The sequence below is a fragment of the Erythranthe guttata genome, chromosome 1 (genome assembly GCF_056151865.1).
Source record: "Erythranthe guttata isolate IM_541 chromosome 1, IM_541, whole genome shotgun sequence".
NCBI lineage: Eukaryota > Viridiplantae > Streptophyta > Magnoliopsida > Lamiales > Phrymaceae > Erythranthe > Erythranthe guttata.
Genome location: NC_142533.1, coordinates 5,451,693 through 5,467,257, shown reverse-complemented (window position 1 = coordinate 5,467,257; position 15,565 = coordinate 5,451,693). Strand labels below are relative to the sequence as shown.

The following is a 15,565-nucleotide window of genomic DNA, read 5'->3' as shown; positions in this document are numbered from 1 at the left end:
GATAAATTCACCAGATGTAGGATTTCATAAGCCTGATTTCTAGCTCCCTGGTCCCCTAATTGTAACAAAATCGTGACAGCTCGTATTTCTTTTAGCAAAATTATTCGAACCTTCGTATTTTTGGTAGCGGGTTTTAAATGAGGCGCATCCCGAGAATAGCTCGAAAATCGATTTTTTTTTTTTGCCATCCCTAATAGAGACGAGTTAAAATACGACTTAATTCGAAGTGGTGGGGACCAATGGGACCTTATAACCAAAGTATATATATATATATATTAGTCGGCCAACGAATACACGTTCTTTTATACTAATCCAGCCCATTAACTTTTAAATGGTTTGCAAATGCCCTTGTGGGGCCCATGTTAAAAAAATTCACTATTATTTTAGTGTAAAGATAAAGATTTGCCAAAAATTGTTATGTTTGTATGTAATCTATTATCTACATATGCTTAGGGTGTTTACTTGGCTGGTAAATCGATGGAAACAAATTCAGTACGTACCAAATTCAGTTCGGTGTTCGATAAATATTTTTTGGAATTAGGGTATTCGTTACAATATATGGTATTGATACCCAGTATATACACCATACCGTGCCAAATACTGAAATATTTAATATATTATTTTTAAATTATATAAGGTTATAACAATTTATAAAATACTTTTAAATTGATAATTATTTTTCATTATTTACAAATTAGCCTCTACTTATAATCATTTTTTTTATGGTTGATTATTGAAATTTGTATGTCAAATTCAAGAATTAATTAGTTGAAATATATATTTTTTTATATTTTTTAAAATATTAAAATATATTTTCGATTTCACCGATAAAAATCATACCCAACCTAATACTTAGTTGAACAATACAAATTTTTGAAATATCCAAACTTCGATATACCGAAATTCCGTTACGATGCGTTAAGATATAACCAAATGAACACCCAGTGTATGCTTGGAAAGAAGTCTACTAGAGGTGTCTCATAAAATAATTAAGATAATATAAATTAATTGAAAAGATCAATATGCTATTAAGATTTTTATTGACTCTATTCCCACTAAAAACGGCGGGAACATCGAACATAAATTCAGGCATCTTAATTAAATATCTACCTTATTATATAGATATAGTTTATATTAAACAATTTATTAATATTTTCTTTTTCAGATTACTAGATAGGTATGAAAGAAATTATCAAAAAAAAAAAAAAGATAGGTATGAAAGATACTTTAGTTTGTTCTTCTTTTTGGTTTTTCTTTTTCCGGACATGAAAAAGCAGATTCTAACTCTAAACAATTGTATATCACTTTTATTAGATATATATGATATACACTTTATAATTATTTTTACATTTTTTGTCACAAAATTTAATTTAAATTTAATCAATTGATTATACTTTAGTTACCATCAATTAATCTATTCAATTATTTACTTGATGATTTCTTTTGTTGTACGTAAATTTTATTTATATAGATATTTGGATCAATAGATTTTTTTTATTGAAAATGCATGCAAATTAAACTTCACCTAATATATAATCTTACCACACACAAATATATACACACACCCACACATAAGTGTTTAAATCAAAGGGATATTATAAATATTGTTTCAGTTCTAAAAATACCATTTAGACTTCAAACGTGAACATTTGATCATTTCTAATACAAATTGAATTAACTAGACTGAATATCAAGTGAGAAAATTACTCATGAATCACAATAAACATTGTCCATAATTTTGATGTTTTGAGTTATCTAAAATTCAAAATGTAACTCATTCATATATACATTTATCACCCGATGTCGAATCTGGTTGGTTCAAGTCGGATTATACAGTTAACTCAAAGGACTACCGTTTCAGTGCTTCGAATTTCGCCAAACTACAAACTGATCGAAATCACATTCAGATTCATAAACAATATTAGTAAAATTGATACGACAGTTAACATTTCAGATCAATTAGTTTAGTGCTAATTATCTAACTTGAAAGCACACTTCACTAAATTTAGCATAAATAAAACACACTACTAATTAATTACAGCAACAACAAAATCAGACAACACTTGAGCTACAAAACTGAACCAACAACAACAACAAACAAAATTACACAAACATTAAAACAACTATACACAAGTAATTATTTTCTCAAAAAAAAAAAAAAAAGAGTTTAAAATATATAACAACGACTTTAATTAATTAAGGAAGTTTATGCCTAGTTGCAAAGCGATTAACCAAAGCCAGTGCATTACTAGTAACCTGCGCACAGTTCAAAACCCTTCTCCTTATCGCAGCCTTAACACTTCCGTCGAATGCGGGGCCCACAAACCCATCGACGCACGTGTTCTCATTCGTGAGGGCTGCACTGGTCCACGTCAGCACGTTGCTGACGTGCCAGTTGAAGTCCTGACCCGCGACCCGGCCCATCGACCCGAGTTCCTTCATGGACCGGCTGAGTTGATCCACCGTGTCGCCCATGTTGTCTATGCAATCTCTGACGGCTCGGTGTTCGGCTGGCTTCATTCCCTTCATCTTAGCCAGCCGGGAGATGAAGCTAGCCGAGGAGCGAGCTCGGGAGAGGCTCACGGAGAGTGCGGCTTGAGCCAGCTGGCGGTGGGTGAGCTGAGGTGTGGTGGTGTAGTTGGAGAGGCACTGCACGCAGAGGGCTGGGTAGCGAGTGGCTCTGCATTCGGCTTTGATGAAATCTGCGGCGGCGGCGGATTTAGGGTTTGTGTCGGTGGAAGATTTTGCTGTGTGGGAATGTAAGAGAAGAAGAAGAAGAAGAAGCGAGAAAATGGTGACGGCTTTTGCCATTAATGGAGTTTTTTTTTCAGTGTTGTTAGGTTTTTGCAGAGAAGTGAAATATCATGTTTATACTTTATATATATATAGAGAGCTTTTGAGGAGCCCTTTAGTTAATTTCAAATTTCAATAAAATAGAAATAAAAATTTTGGATAAATTACGGTCACCACTGAGGTAAGATCAAATTACAAAAAAATACATTATGTTTGGGTAATGTAACCATCTCCTAAACTATGGATCTTCTTTCACGTCTATTTCTACGGTGTCAAATTAATTTAGTGGAATCTACTAAATAATTATGTGTAATATTCTCTAGTTTGTACGCGTTTTAGTTTTTGCCCCATTCGAGCTCCACATTTTGAAACAAGATGATCATAAGATGTGTCTCTTGGCTTGTACATATCAGATTGTGGTACATCAGAAACTGCATTTTTATATAAAATGAGTACAAAGTAGAGAACATCCTACAAAATCTAGAAGATTAATTAAGTTGAATTAGACATCATACGCATAGACATGTAAGAAAATTCATAATTAAAGAAGGTAGTCGTAATTACCCAAATATGAGAATTTTTTTTTGTAAGTTAATCATACTCCACGGGTGGCCGTAATTTATCTTAAAAATTTATCATTTTCTTTTCCAAAAAAGAAAAGCAAAAGTTTTTAAATGCATGATGAGAGATGAGTAGATGACCATCTTTAATTACTATATTTTAAATTTGCCACACACTTTCTTTTTACTGGCTCTTTTTTTTTTTTCTGTGCTTATTTCTTTCTTTTAAATTATTCTTGTGTACTTTTTCATTTGTTAATCAAGAAAAAACGATAGTTGGCAAGAGAATTCGAACTTGCTCCAATCACTAGATCATCATTTGCGGAAAGTCACCAACAGTTTTAAAATGGTAATAAGTAGAGAAAGCAACTTACTTGAATCTTACTGTATCCAGCCAGAAATAAAAAATGTTAGATCTTGCTTTGAAAACAAATTGTGCATGAAATCCATATATAAAAGAAAATAAATAAATAATCACACAATCAATTATCTTGGTCTTGGTCAATTCTAGTTTAATATAGTAACTGACTTGTACAGGTTGGAGGTCAACTTGATCTTGGATGATTTTTGTCGATGGTTCTAGACTTTTCTTAGCTGTTCATACTAAGCTTTGTAATTAATGTACACAACATTGTTAATCCTTTGTTAACAGCTAGGGGTGGAAATTGGAACGAAAATTCCGATTTCCGCCGAATCCGATCCGAAATATTCCGATTTTGGAACGACTTTTTCAATTCCGAATTCCGAAATTCCGATTTCCGAAAATTCCGAAAAAAATCGGATCGGAATCGGAAATACATTACAGAATTTCGGAATTTCCGATTTCCGATCCGAAACTATTCCAATTATTTCCGATTATTTCCGATTTATTCCGATTTTTTCAATTATAAATTATTAATATTTATTACTATATATAATATATAATATATGTATATATAATATATCTATCCGCCTGTACTAATTAATAGTATATTACTAATATTTTTTTTACAATTATTATATATATATATTATTATTATTTTTTAATTTTCTAAAACATACAAAATTCAAAAACTCAAACCCTAATTTCCCGACTCTCTCTCTCTCAGCAATCCGACCGTTCTTTCTCCCCCACCACCACCAGCGCCTTCTCCGACGACCACCACCACCACTGCCTCTCGGTTCTCCGACGACCACCACCACTAGCGCATCTCGGCTCTCCAACGACCACCACCACCAGCAGCGCCTCCCAATTCTCCGACGACCACCACCACTTGCGCATCTCGGCTCTCCAACGACCATCACCACCAGCAGCGCCTCCCAATTCTCCGACGACCACCACCACTTGCGCCTCCCGATTCTCCAACCACCACCATCGCAACCAGGCCTCCCGGCTCTCCGACGACCACCAGCAAAGCCGCTCTCTCTATCGGGTATTTTTAGAATAAATTTAATTTAACTGATTCACATTTAATCTTCATTCAATTGATTTAATTTAATTATCAAAAAATTATAAATCCAATTATTTGCATAATTTATTTGACAGTATGTCAAGTATGTCTTCAAGTGAACCAAATCTTTCCAAAAGCACTGTGGAGACGAGTAAGAAGAAAAAACTTACGGGAAAATCGGGATTGTCTGGCCACCATGGTCGTTCTGAGGTATGGAACCATTTTGAAAAGATAATAGATGATGAGTCAAAAAAATGGGTTGGGAATTGTATGTGCATCAATAACCTCATATCAATAGAAAAGAGTACGTGTTAGTCTTTAATTTATAATATTTTAGTTTATTACAATTGTTTCTAATAAAAATGTTAATATATTTGCTTATTTTTTCATTGTAGATTTCAAGGAATTGAAGGTTAAGGATTGAGCAAAATTAGAGCATAACTCTACGTCTACGGTTGTTCGTTGTTTTTTCTTCTTTATATTGGGAGTTCGTGTTATTTCAAACTTGAATCGCTCTTTTTTTTATGTTTTATTTGGAGTAGCGTTGTTGATTTATATTTATCCTACGAAGTTGTGTGCTTTTAATTGGTTTAAGAAATTGTTTGTTGTTTTATTAAGAATATTTGTTTGGATTTTATTTTCAATTAAGCTATGTTTGTGAATTGTGAGTCTGTTGTGTGTGTTTATGGTGTATGTTGTGTGTTTTTGTGTGAGTGTCTGTTGTCTGTTGTGTGTTTTTGTTGTGTGTTATTGTGTGTTTTAAGAATGTTCTGTTTTGCTACTGTGTCGGTGCGCTTTTTTTTTTTTTTTTTTTTTTTTTTTTGGGAAAATTCTGAAAATTTCCGAAAATTTCCGAAAAATTTCCGAAAATTTCCGAATAATTTCCGAAATATTTCCGAAAATTTCCGAAAATTCCGAAAATGAATATTTCCGAAAAATTCCGATTTTCCGAAAATTCCGAAAAAATCGGAATCGAAATCACTTTTTGAATTCCGAAAAAATCGGAATCGGAATCGGAAGTCGTTTTGGAGTTCCGAAAAAAATCGGAAATTTTCCGAAACACCCAAATCCGATCCGATCCGTCCGATTTCCACCCCTATTAACAGCTAATGGATACTAATAAACTTAATTAATTAGTTAGTTAATTAATTGGCCTCGTTTTCCCAAACAAAAGCCTACATGTCAACCCTTGGAAATTAACATTAATTGTAGTGGCAAACATGTAAATGACTAGGACTAGTAGGGGTTTATAGAAAACTGTTCATCCCTATTTTAAATCTAAAGAGTCGGCTAAAACATATACTAATAATTTAACTATGATACGCCATTAGCCGTTAATTGTATGGATAAAGTACAAAGAACTCACTGAGGTAAGGCTTAATTACAAAAAAATCCTCATTGTTTACATAATTACTAACACCCTTTGAGGTATTTCCCGTCTAACGAATTTACCTTTACAGAGTTAACAATAATGGAATCAAATAAATTTCATGGAATATCCATTTTAGAATGACCAGAATACCCTTAGGGGTTTAATTGTAATGTTTGTAAAACAAGTCTATTTTATTTCTTAAACTCTTTACTTTTTATAATTTTTTTGTTTGTTTGCTGTTAACTAGCCTTTTTGTGTCATAAGGTGTTATGCCTGGGGTTTTACATGAGAGGCCAAAATGTAAGAAAATTAGAAAATTAAATTTATGACCGTTTTTTTTCACCCCGTTTAATTATTTCAACACAAAGGGTATTTTAGACAACTACATTTTCTATTACGGTTTGTTGCAGCCCGTTGGTTTCAGTGCAAACAAGGAAGACTTTTCGTAATTAGGCCTTACCTCAGGGAGGTCTTTGTAATTTGTCATAATTATGTTATGCAGCAGGGGTCAGGAAGCATCTTCGTACAGATTTTGCCAAAAGGCAACAGGGAGGATTAGTTAATCACTAATGACTTCCATTATAAATAATTTCCGGCTTCGATTTCCGATGACGCATTTTCGCGATTGCATCTTCCAAGAACACCACCACGAGAATACGTGTAAAAAAACTAATTAAAATCTAATAAGAATATAAGTTTAGAGATATTGTACTACAGTAATTTCTCCCTAACCACAGATTAAAACTCGAATCGTAAATCGAAACTTCCAGCACCTTTCATTTCATACTCTAACGAACCTTTCGTATTAGCATCTCATACAACTATTGTACAACATTAATCTTCTGTCGTAACATTAATACAGTGTCGGCCCCCGAGTTTCTAATTTTACAATAAAAGATAAAATACAACGAACAAAATTACTGCGACAAGCAAATCTCAACCCTCAAAAAGTAGTGTACATATTTATTTACCGGTGTTACATAAAATCAAACCGTTAGGTATTTGAGCATCGCTCCACGAATCTTTTCCATATACTGTGCCGCTTGTGTCTGCATTATCGAGAAAAAAATAATATTATAAAAAAAAATAAAAAAATAAAAAAATAAAAAAATATCGTATCGAAAGAAAACCTTAATTACGACTTTGCCCCTCTCACCTGGTTACCCTGATATGCAGTCGCAATATTTTCATCGAGAAGTGTCAATAAAGATCTGTTCAACTCGTTACTCTCGACCATGTCCAATAACTGCGCATTTTATAAAACGGAATTTACATTATATGCAATAAAATGAATTATTTACCTAAAATGTTATAAAAAAAAAATCGAAAAGAAAAGGAGTGGCATTACAGTAGCCTTGACATCTTTTGACGTAAAAAGTTTCATCAAGCTGCTTCTTGCTGTCACAAGTTCGGATTGCATTCGATCGTATGCTTCTGTATAATATGGCGAAATAGTTAAAGAGAATATCCTTTTTTTTTTAAATATATAATTATTTTTACGAGTGGTTTCAATCTTAACCTATTCCTTCTTGCAGGGCTTTCGAAAGTGTTTCCAGCTCGAATATTCTGTCTTCCACATCCTACAAATGAAACCGTTGGATATGCATTTCACGTGTGTACTTATCATTAATCGAGTGGATAAAATACAAAAAGATGACGACGAAAATACCTGAGTTTTGGAGACGGCAAATCTTAGTTTTCCCAGTTCGAGTTTCAGGTGAGAGAAAAATTCCTCGTTCAATCTGTGAAAACAGGTGGCAGTGCAAACACTAAGCAATCCAATTCACGAGATAAAAATTAAACTTATCCAAATTAAATTAATTTCCGGGTTTCTTGGAGACGACAGTCTGAAATTAGATGCATAGCAAATGATTGGTTGACCATGCTTAACAGTTTCTTTAATCTTTTCGTTGAATAAGATACAAGAAAATATATTAAATGCAATGGTACTGTAAGCTAAGTAAACTAAAAAAAAAAAAAAACTTTTATAAATTAAACGACTGCGCGTTTTTAGGATAAAGAAACACTGACCGAGGCCTCAATCTTGCAATCTCGAATTCAATCTCCTGTGCTTCAGTATCTAGAAAATACTCAACCAACTTCTCTTCAGTATCCGGTGCCACCCGATTCTAATTTAAATTAAACAAAAAAAAAAAAAAAATGGATGCGTATTAATAGATTCCACGAAGAGCAACAACAAATGCAAGCACTGCCACATTCATCAAAAATATCAAATTAATTCTGCATTCAATCAGTTCCTTTTTTTACTTATCTCCAATATCTCAAACATTCGTAAATCCAAATCATATTTCCCGGCAAAAACGATATACAGGACTTAAACCAACTGACCTATTTCATAAAATAAACGTATAATTCGGCCCTGCACATTGCTCGAATACACATGATAAAAATCAATTCTTTGAATAATATCCACATAAAAAAAAATTGATTTCCTATAAAAAAGAAAGTAAGCAGAAAAAATATAATCCACCTCGCGAAGAGCACGCATACGGTCCTTCTCTTCGCGGACTTGGCGCTCGAAAGCTTCTCGGGCATCGGCATCCTTATCGAGGCGTCGCTTGAATTCCAGCCTCGATATGTGGTCACCCTTCGGAGCACCCAATACGCCTTCTGGGTCCTTCCTTCACAAACAACAGACAACATTTTCATCAAGAAAAAACCATTTTCACAAAATGTGATCAAAGCGGCATTTTATCAAACAGTTTGTGTGCGTGGAGAGAGGAGAGAGAAAGAGAAGGAGAGCGCACCCATCCTATGCAGCGGATTTTAGTAGAATGAACTCTGGGCTTCGTCGGCTTGGAGATGGTGATTGGGATAGCAAGTTTAAAGCTGAAAGAAGTGGCCATGGATGGATGGCCGTTTGTTTCAGCAGCAGTTCTGTTTTGATTATCCCTTTGAAATTTTGCATTTTTTTTTATTTAAATATAAATATGAAATGGAGGATTTATTGGATCTATAGCCCATTTTGTGGCCCATTACGTTTTGGAACAATATTTTTAATTTTAATTTCTTTTCTTTTCTTTCTTTTTTTTTCCAATTTATTCTGAAAAAAATAATTCTGATAGTTTCTTATTTTGTTCCAAAGTTTATATTTATAATATCAATATTATTATTTATATATTTTATATTATAGGTGATGGAAAATAGGAATTTCGATTTTTGGTCGCTTTTGATAAGAATAAATCCGGATCATTTTTTTTTTCATTTCGAGTTCTCTATTTTTTAAAAAATTTCTGGAAATTAGTTTGAATTATTTTTTTACATACAAGGAAAATAAAAAAAGGAAAAAAACCAAAAGTATTAAAGACAATAAAAAACATGACAATTGTTTTTTTTTTCGGTCTTTTACAATTTTCATTGCATCAAAACGGATAAACTTTCAAATGCACGTATGACGTGCTCGATCTACATACCATTAGCAAAACGGATGCAAATTTGGATTAATTGGCACAAATTATTTTGCTCCAACAGCTAAGTCACTGATTGTTATAAAAAAAGAGAATTATATGCCCGTATGTATGTGTGTGTGATTTGACGTATATTATGGTGCAAAATTATTCCCGATGTATTTGACCAGGTATAATACTCAAGATCCTTGTCTATTGCTTAAAAAATTGAATTTGTAAAATAGACTAGGAAGTAGTTCATACTTAATCATATTCACGAGAGCGTGTCTTTATGGTCAATTCTATACTACACCCGATAAAGTGTACATTTGATACATTTTTACCGTCAATCTACACGCACTAGCTTACATGTATGTTTGTTTTTGAGTGAATTAATGATTGTGACACATGTCTAGCAAAAAAACCTTAGGTATGTAATTAGATTCCACTGTGTTTAAACACACTAAAAGAAATGACATATAATATTATATTCAAATATATTTAAAATTTTAAAAGTGCACAATGTTTTTGTACGTCTCATAATCGTACTAAATATTTTCGATTATGTCTCTAGATACACAACATCAACGAATTAAAATGAAAGAATATCATCTTCTCTTTTATATTAAATCGTTATTCGTTATCTAAAATGTTCGCTTAACAATCACTATAAATATTAGAAAAATAAGTTCGCATTTGCACGTATAATCACGTAATATGCATTTGATTTGCACTTAATTTCCAAGCTATTTTGATCGGGGTAAAATTATTGAATTATCATATTTTGTATCAACTCTTATTTTTGTGTTAACATTTTATTATAAAGTAATAAAAACATCTAAAAATATGCTGACAAGCGTGTGATTATAAATCAAAATATTGTATTAATAAATGATTCAAAATGTGGGTCATATTATATTTTGAAATAGGAGGTTATTTAGATAAAAGACTCAATTTCCATATTAAAAAAAACACTTTAAAATATATTTCTTACCAAACCCCATTAATTAATATATTTTGACACAATGAAAAAGCACTATCTAATGAAAGTACAAATAGAATATAAGTCAACAAATCTTTCTAATTGCCTCGTCATTAATCCATTGATTATAAGAGTAGATTATTATTACAAAACAACTTCTTAAGTACTCCAAACTATAGTTTAAGGTCCTAATTAAGTGTGCCGACAAGATTAGATTATGCTATATTATATTGGAAAATGGAATTACTCATTTGAATATTTAAAAGGTTGATAGGGATATTAAATTATATATTTGTATTTTCTTCATTTATAATCATTATATTATCACCCTCGAAAGCCCTAATTATTTATTAAACTTGCTGAGATTAATTAAATAATTATTTAGTGACGATGTCATTATGCACAAATTGCATCATCATTAGTCCTTTAATTTTCGTTTTATAATTCAAATTATAATCCACTAATCGTGGATATATAATATAATTGTTTTTTTCCCCAAATTGTTAGCTCAAAAATCCCTTTAAGTTGTTTTATTGATGTGTGCTTAAGCTATAATCGACAGTGTTGTCTTAATTGTAATTAGAACTAATGACTTCATGATTATGACTTAATCCCATTTTACATCCTTGAAATTTACAATTTTGGCACTCTACCTTTGAAATAAATTAATATATATATATATATATCTATATCTATCTATCTATATATATATATATATATATATATATATATATATATATATATATATATATATATATATTTTAAATGTGTAGTTGTGAATAAATTTGAACATATATATGAGAAAATGTTTCCAATTAGATTGGAGATGTTCCACCTAAAAATACTTAATTGAACGTTGTACTCAGTTGATTCATCAGTCATTCAACTCAAATAGTTATTCTTAAACAAAATGATTAATTACTAATAATGTGATTAATAATTCACAACCAAACATGTGCAAGTTGAAAATCTAACATTTTTAATTGAGTAGTATTATTATTTTCTTTCACTTGGTTTCTTCTGTCTCTATAACTCTATATTGAAATTAAATTCCATTTAATTGGCAAAGTTATAATCTTATTCTTTAAATTTGTCTACCTTTCGAAGACGATCGTGCGGCCATTCGGTAACTTTTAGGGGTACAAATTATAACGAAATTTTCGAATTATGTCGACTTGATAAAAAAAAAATCGATTTGGGGATCAACTTTTTCATTGTAATTTCTGATTCTTTTGGAATGTTTTTCTACGGAATTGTATACGAAATGTATACAAAAGTATTACGGCCCAATTGGTATGCATGAAAGGAATAAGATAGGAATGGAATAAGCATTGGAATGGAATAATGATGGGAAAGGAATGATAATGTTGTTCCCTTTCCTATGTTTGGTATAAACGAGGAATAAGAAAGGAATGAAATCTAATCATTTATCTTGTTTCAATCTTATGTTTGGTAACTTAAATAAAATGTATTGAAATGAAATAAAAAAATTTAGTGACCAAATTATCCTTTAACTGAAAAAATTTTGTAGCAATTTTTTTAATTATTACCTTGATTTTTAAATTTATAATTTTTAAAAATTTGTGATTAAACGTTTTTTACAATTCAATTACTCATCATAATATGTTATTTTTTGATATAATTTTTAACTGAAGAAAAAAAATAGTGAGTACAACAAGAACATGTAGAACACAACTAATAATGAAACACACCAATGATAAGAAAAAATAATAGTGATGATTAATTATAATATAAGTTATTTAAATACTTATTTAAATTTATTATTTTTTAAATTGATAGAAGAATTGATTAATTATGTTTAAGTTATATGGAATCTACGTGACAATTTTGTAAATAAAAAGTATTAATAAGGATAATTTTGTCAAAAGAAAATAATTGTTTATTCCCAAAGGATTGGGAATACGTAAAACCATGGGGGAGTAGAGGAATCACTAATCCTATAGTTTTGGGTATGAGCATTCCAGTAGGAATGGGTATTCCCATTCCCAAAACATACCAAACATGTGTTTTAGAATAAAATTGGGAATACGTATTCCATTCCTTGCCCATTCCTATATACCAAATGTGCCGTTAGAACTTTTGGAATCGGAATTAGATTCAATTTTTCCATTTACAAACGTTGAAACATCTTCCAAAAATTATTAAAACATAAAATACACGTGGCTGATCATAAATACTAATTATGGTTGGGAAATTTCAGGCAAATCGTATCTGTATATTTGTGAAGTGGACATGCAAATTATATATTACTTCCTCTCTTCCTAAATAAGTGTCGTTTTTTAACTTGATACAAATCTTAAGAATCTCAATAAATATGTCATGATTTTAGGAAAATAGATATTGATGGACCAAAATACCTTGTTTATTAATTAATGCAGGAAAAGTGCTATAGAGTTAATAAAGGTAAAATTGAAAAATAAACAATTAATGCAGCATTGTAATTGTAAAATGACAGATAATATGAAACAAAAAAAATTCTCAAAAGAGACAGATATTATGAAACAGGGAGAGTAATACACATTATTTATATTAATGCAAATTATTTGTCGATTTATCTTTCCTTAAGAGGAACTATGAACACATGCACGTACGTATGTAAAATTCTTTGACAAAACCAAAACAATTATATATAAATAATAATTAATTAGGACTTATAGAAGACAACATTTTGATTGTAATTGGCTTAATTAATTTAAATTCATGTCACGTCTATGTGTGTTTATATATAGGTTGCCCTACAATTGAATAAGCTACATGTCTCATGATGCAAACCATTTGTTCATGTGTCATTGGTTCGAAATTAAATATAATTGTATATATATGCCTCCATATATCTAACATATTTTAATTTCTTGGGTTGCGTTGTCAATGAGTGGCGAGTTCAGAAATTTGTTATATGGTGGATTTAATATTTTTTGGGGTGTTCGGCATGAATAGTCCATAAGGTGTCCGTCCGGTAGGGTGTTCTCTACTGCCGGATACAAAACGTATCTGAAATGCGAAAATATTAAGAAGTTAAAGATTCCGTACTATATATATATTGTCAGATAGTTATATTTTTAATTTTCACCAGCAAACATATATAATAAAGTTAGATCGCATGTTCCTATATTATGTAGAAAGAAATACATAGGTACAGTTTGTTATTTTGACACATAAATCAGAGTGAAATATACAGTTAAACATCTATAAATTAATACAGTTGGAATTATGGAAATTCTATTAATTTAGTGAATTATTACGTAATTGAGTTAATAATTTAACCTATTTTCACCGAGTCGGAACCGAAAGAAACTATTTTAATCGAGATTTTTAATTTATCGAGATTCAACTGTAGATAACAATTTATAAGTGAAAATGTCTTAAAGTTTGATGTCAATCACAAATTATCCAAAAAAAAATTTCTCCTTTCGAAATCAACTATCCAAATTGAACATGACCTAAATTGTAGGGAGCTATTGGGGAAAAATTGAGACTCATATTAATTTACAATATAAAAAAACTAAAATGTATATGTATTTTTTTTAATTTTATATAAAATTTAGAATTTATACCCTTATAAATTATAAACATCTTCTATAAATTTAAGGTCTTCATTTTTTTTTTATTATTTATATGAAAATAAATTTTATTTCTGGACATCTTAGAATCCAAACACTGCCAACATCGTCATCCTATACAGTTCATATAATATATATGTAATTATATGTTTTAAATAATCATCTACAAATTTAGAGGATATTTAAAGTAATTGCCTCTTTGTGTAATTATAACCACCCATAATCTATGTATTGTCTTATAAAAAATCTCTTATCCAGTAGGTAAATTCGACACTGTAATGGCGGGCCGTATGTTAGACAGCACATGGTTGAGGTATGAGGGGATAATTGTAATTACCTGAGCATGAATAATATTTTTTCTTTAATTTGAACTTACTTCGGTGGTAGCCGTAATTTGCTTATAATATATTAAAGGGTAAATTACAACCACCCCTGATGTATGGTCAAATTACGAAAACCCCCTCTTATTTAGGTAATTACAACCACCTCTGAACGATAAATATTCTTACACGTCTACTCTAGCGGTTTCAAATTTAGTGGAAACTTCTAGATTATATGGAATATTTCTCAATTTAGGACCCGTTATATCCCATTCGAGCTCCACATTTTGAAGTTAGATGATCATAAGATGTGTTTTTTGGCATGTATATATCAGATAGTGGTGCATCATAAACTGTATTTTTGCACAAAACAAGTTCAAATTAGAGAACATTCCACGGAATCTAGATGGTTATGTTGAATTTGACACCCTAAGGGTAAAGATGTAAAAAGATTCATAGTCGAGGAGTAAATGTAATTATCCAAAAATAAAAAGTTTTTTTCATAATTTGACCATATCTCAGGGATAGTTGTAATTTACCCTTTATTAAAAGTTTAGACGAATAAGTCTGGAAAAGAGACCCACGTTGAAAAATATCCACCTAAATTAGACCCTCAAGTCAAAAAAAATAAACCTAAGTATTGGGATTATTACCTGCCCCAATTCATATTCATCACTTAGATACATTTAACAATATTATTAAATTCCTTAATCTTGAAACGAAAATCTACATAATTTATTGGGATTGAAGTAATATATATTAATCAGACACGTAGAATTATAGGTCAAGAAAAAACCTTAAAGAAATCCTCAAACAAACTTGTACCAAATTATTCAACAAACTCAATTGGCCCACAAATATATATACATCCAATTTGCAGGACCCCCCTGACAAATTTGCTAACCTTAAATTAATGATTAATGAAATGGAGCAATATAGATATATTTAATCTTAAACGAGGAGACAATATTTTCATGCAACGTCGTCGTACGATCGAGCCACATTAACAAAGATAATTTTAATTTATTATTTGGTCATTTTCATATGAAATATTAAATATGGTTCGTGTTCACTTTTGTTTAAACATGCACGTATGCATATATTTAGTCTATTATTATTA

The 15,565-nt window shown here is 30.8% G+C and overlaps 2 protein-coding genes and 1 long non-coding RNA gene across 4 annotated transcripts; 1 reads left to right on the top strand and 2 right to left on the bottom strand.

The window, feature by feature from the left end:
• Positions 1-1,995: 1,995 nt before the first annotated feature.
• LOC105969801 (21 kDa protein) lies at positions 1,996-2,872 on the bottom strand. The gene has a single exon (XM_012994578.2). It carries the CDS (start codon positions 2,809-2,811, stop codon positions 2,197-2,199), a length of 615 nt encoding a protein of 204 aa, XP_012850032.2. The 5' UTR covers positions 2,812-2,872; the 3' UTR covers positions 1,996-2,196.
• Positions 2,873-4,380: 1,508 nt separating this feature from the next.
• LOC148772674 (uncharacterized) lies at positions 4,381-5,445 on the top strand. 2 transcript variants are annotated; one of them, XR_016031369.1, is made up of 3 exons: positions 4,381-4,765; positions 4,879-5,087; positions 5,179-5,445. It is a non-coding gene; the product is annotated as an uncharacterized LOC148772674 (long non-coding RNA). The 2 variants fall into 2 exon arrangements; XR_016031370.1 differs by having other exon boundaries at positions 4,383-4,765; positions 4,879-4,993.
• Positions 5,446-6,908: 1,463 nt separating this feature from the next.
• Positions 6,909-9,084, bottom strand: LOC105969808 (dimethylallyl, adenosine tRNA methylthiotransferase). Its single transcript, XM_012994586.2, has 8 exons — positions 8,924-9,084; positions 8,647-8,793; positions 8,187-8,284; positions 7,825-7,897; positions 7,675-7,735; positions 7,504-7,589; positions 7,312-7,401; positions 6,909-7,204 (listed from the first exon to the last, which is right to left on the bottom strand). Exons 1-8 carry the CDS (start codon positions 9,020-9,022, stop codon positions 7,142-7,144), a joined length of 717 nt encoding a protein of 238 aa, XP_012850040.2. The 5' UTR covers positions 9,023-9,084; the 3' UTR covers positions 6,909-7,141.
• Positions 9,085-15,565: the final 6,481 nt, after the last annotated feature.

Coding starts and splice junctions, on each gene's coding strand:
- LOC105969801 (XM_012994578.2), bottom strand. CDS start 2,811: ATGGCAAAAGCCGTCACCATTTTCTCGCTTCTTCTTCTTCTTCTTCTC.
- LOC105969808 (XM_012994586.2), bottom strand. CDS start 9,022: ATGGCCACTTCTTTCAGCTTTAAACTTGCTATCCCAATCACCATCTCC. Junction 8,285..8,646: donor GTATGCGTGCTCTTCGCGAG/GTGGATTATATT, acceptor AATTTAAATTAG/AATCGGGTGGCACCGGATAC. Junction 7,205..7,311: donor CTGCATATCAGGGTAACCAG/GTGAGAGGGGCA, acceptor TCGATAATGCAG/ACACAAGCGGCACAGTATAT.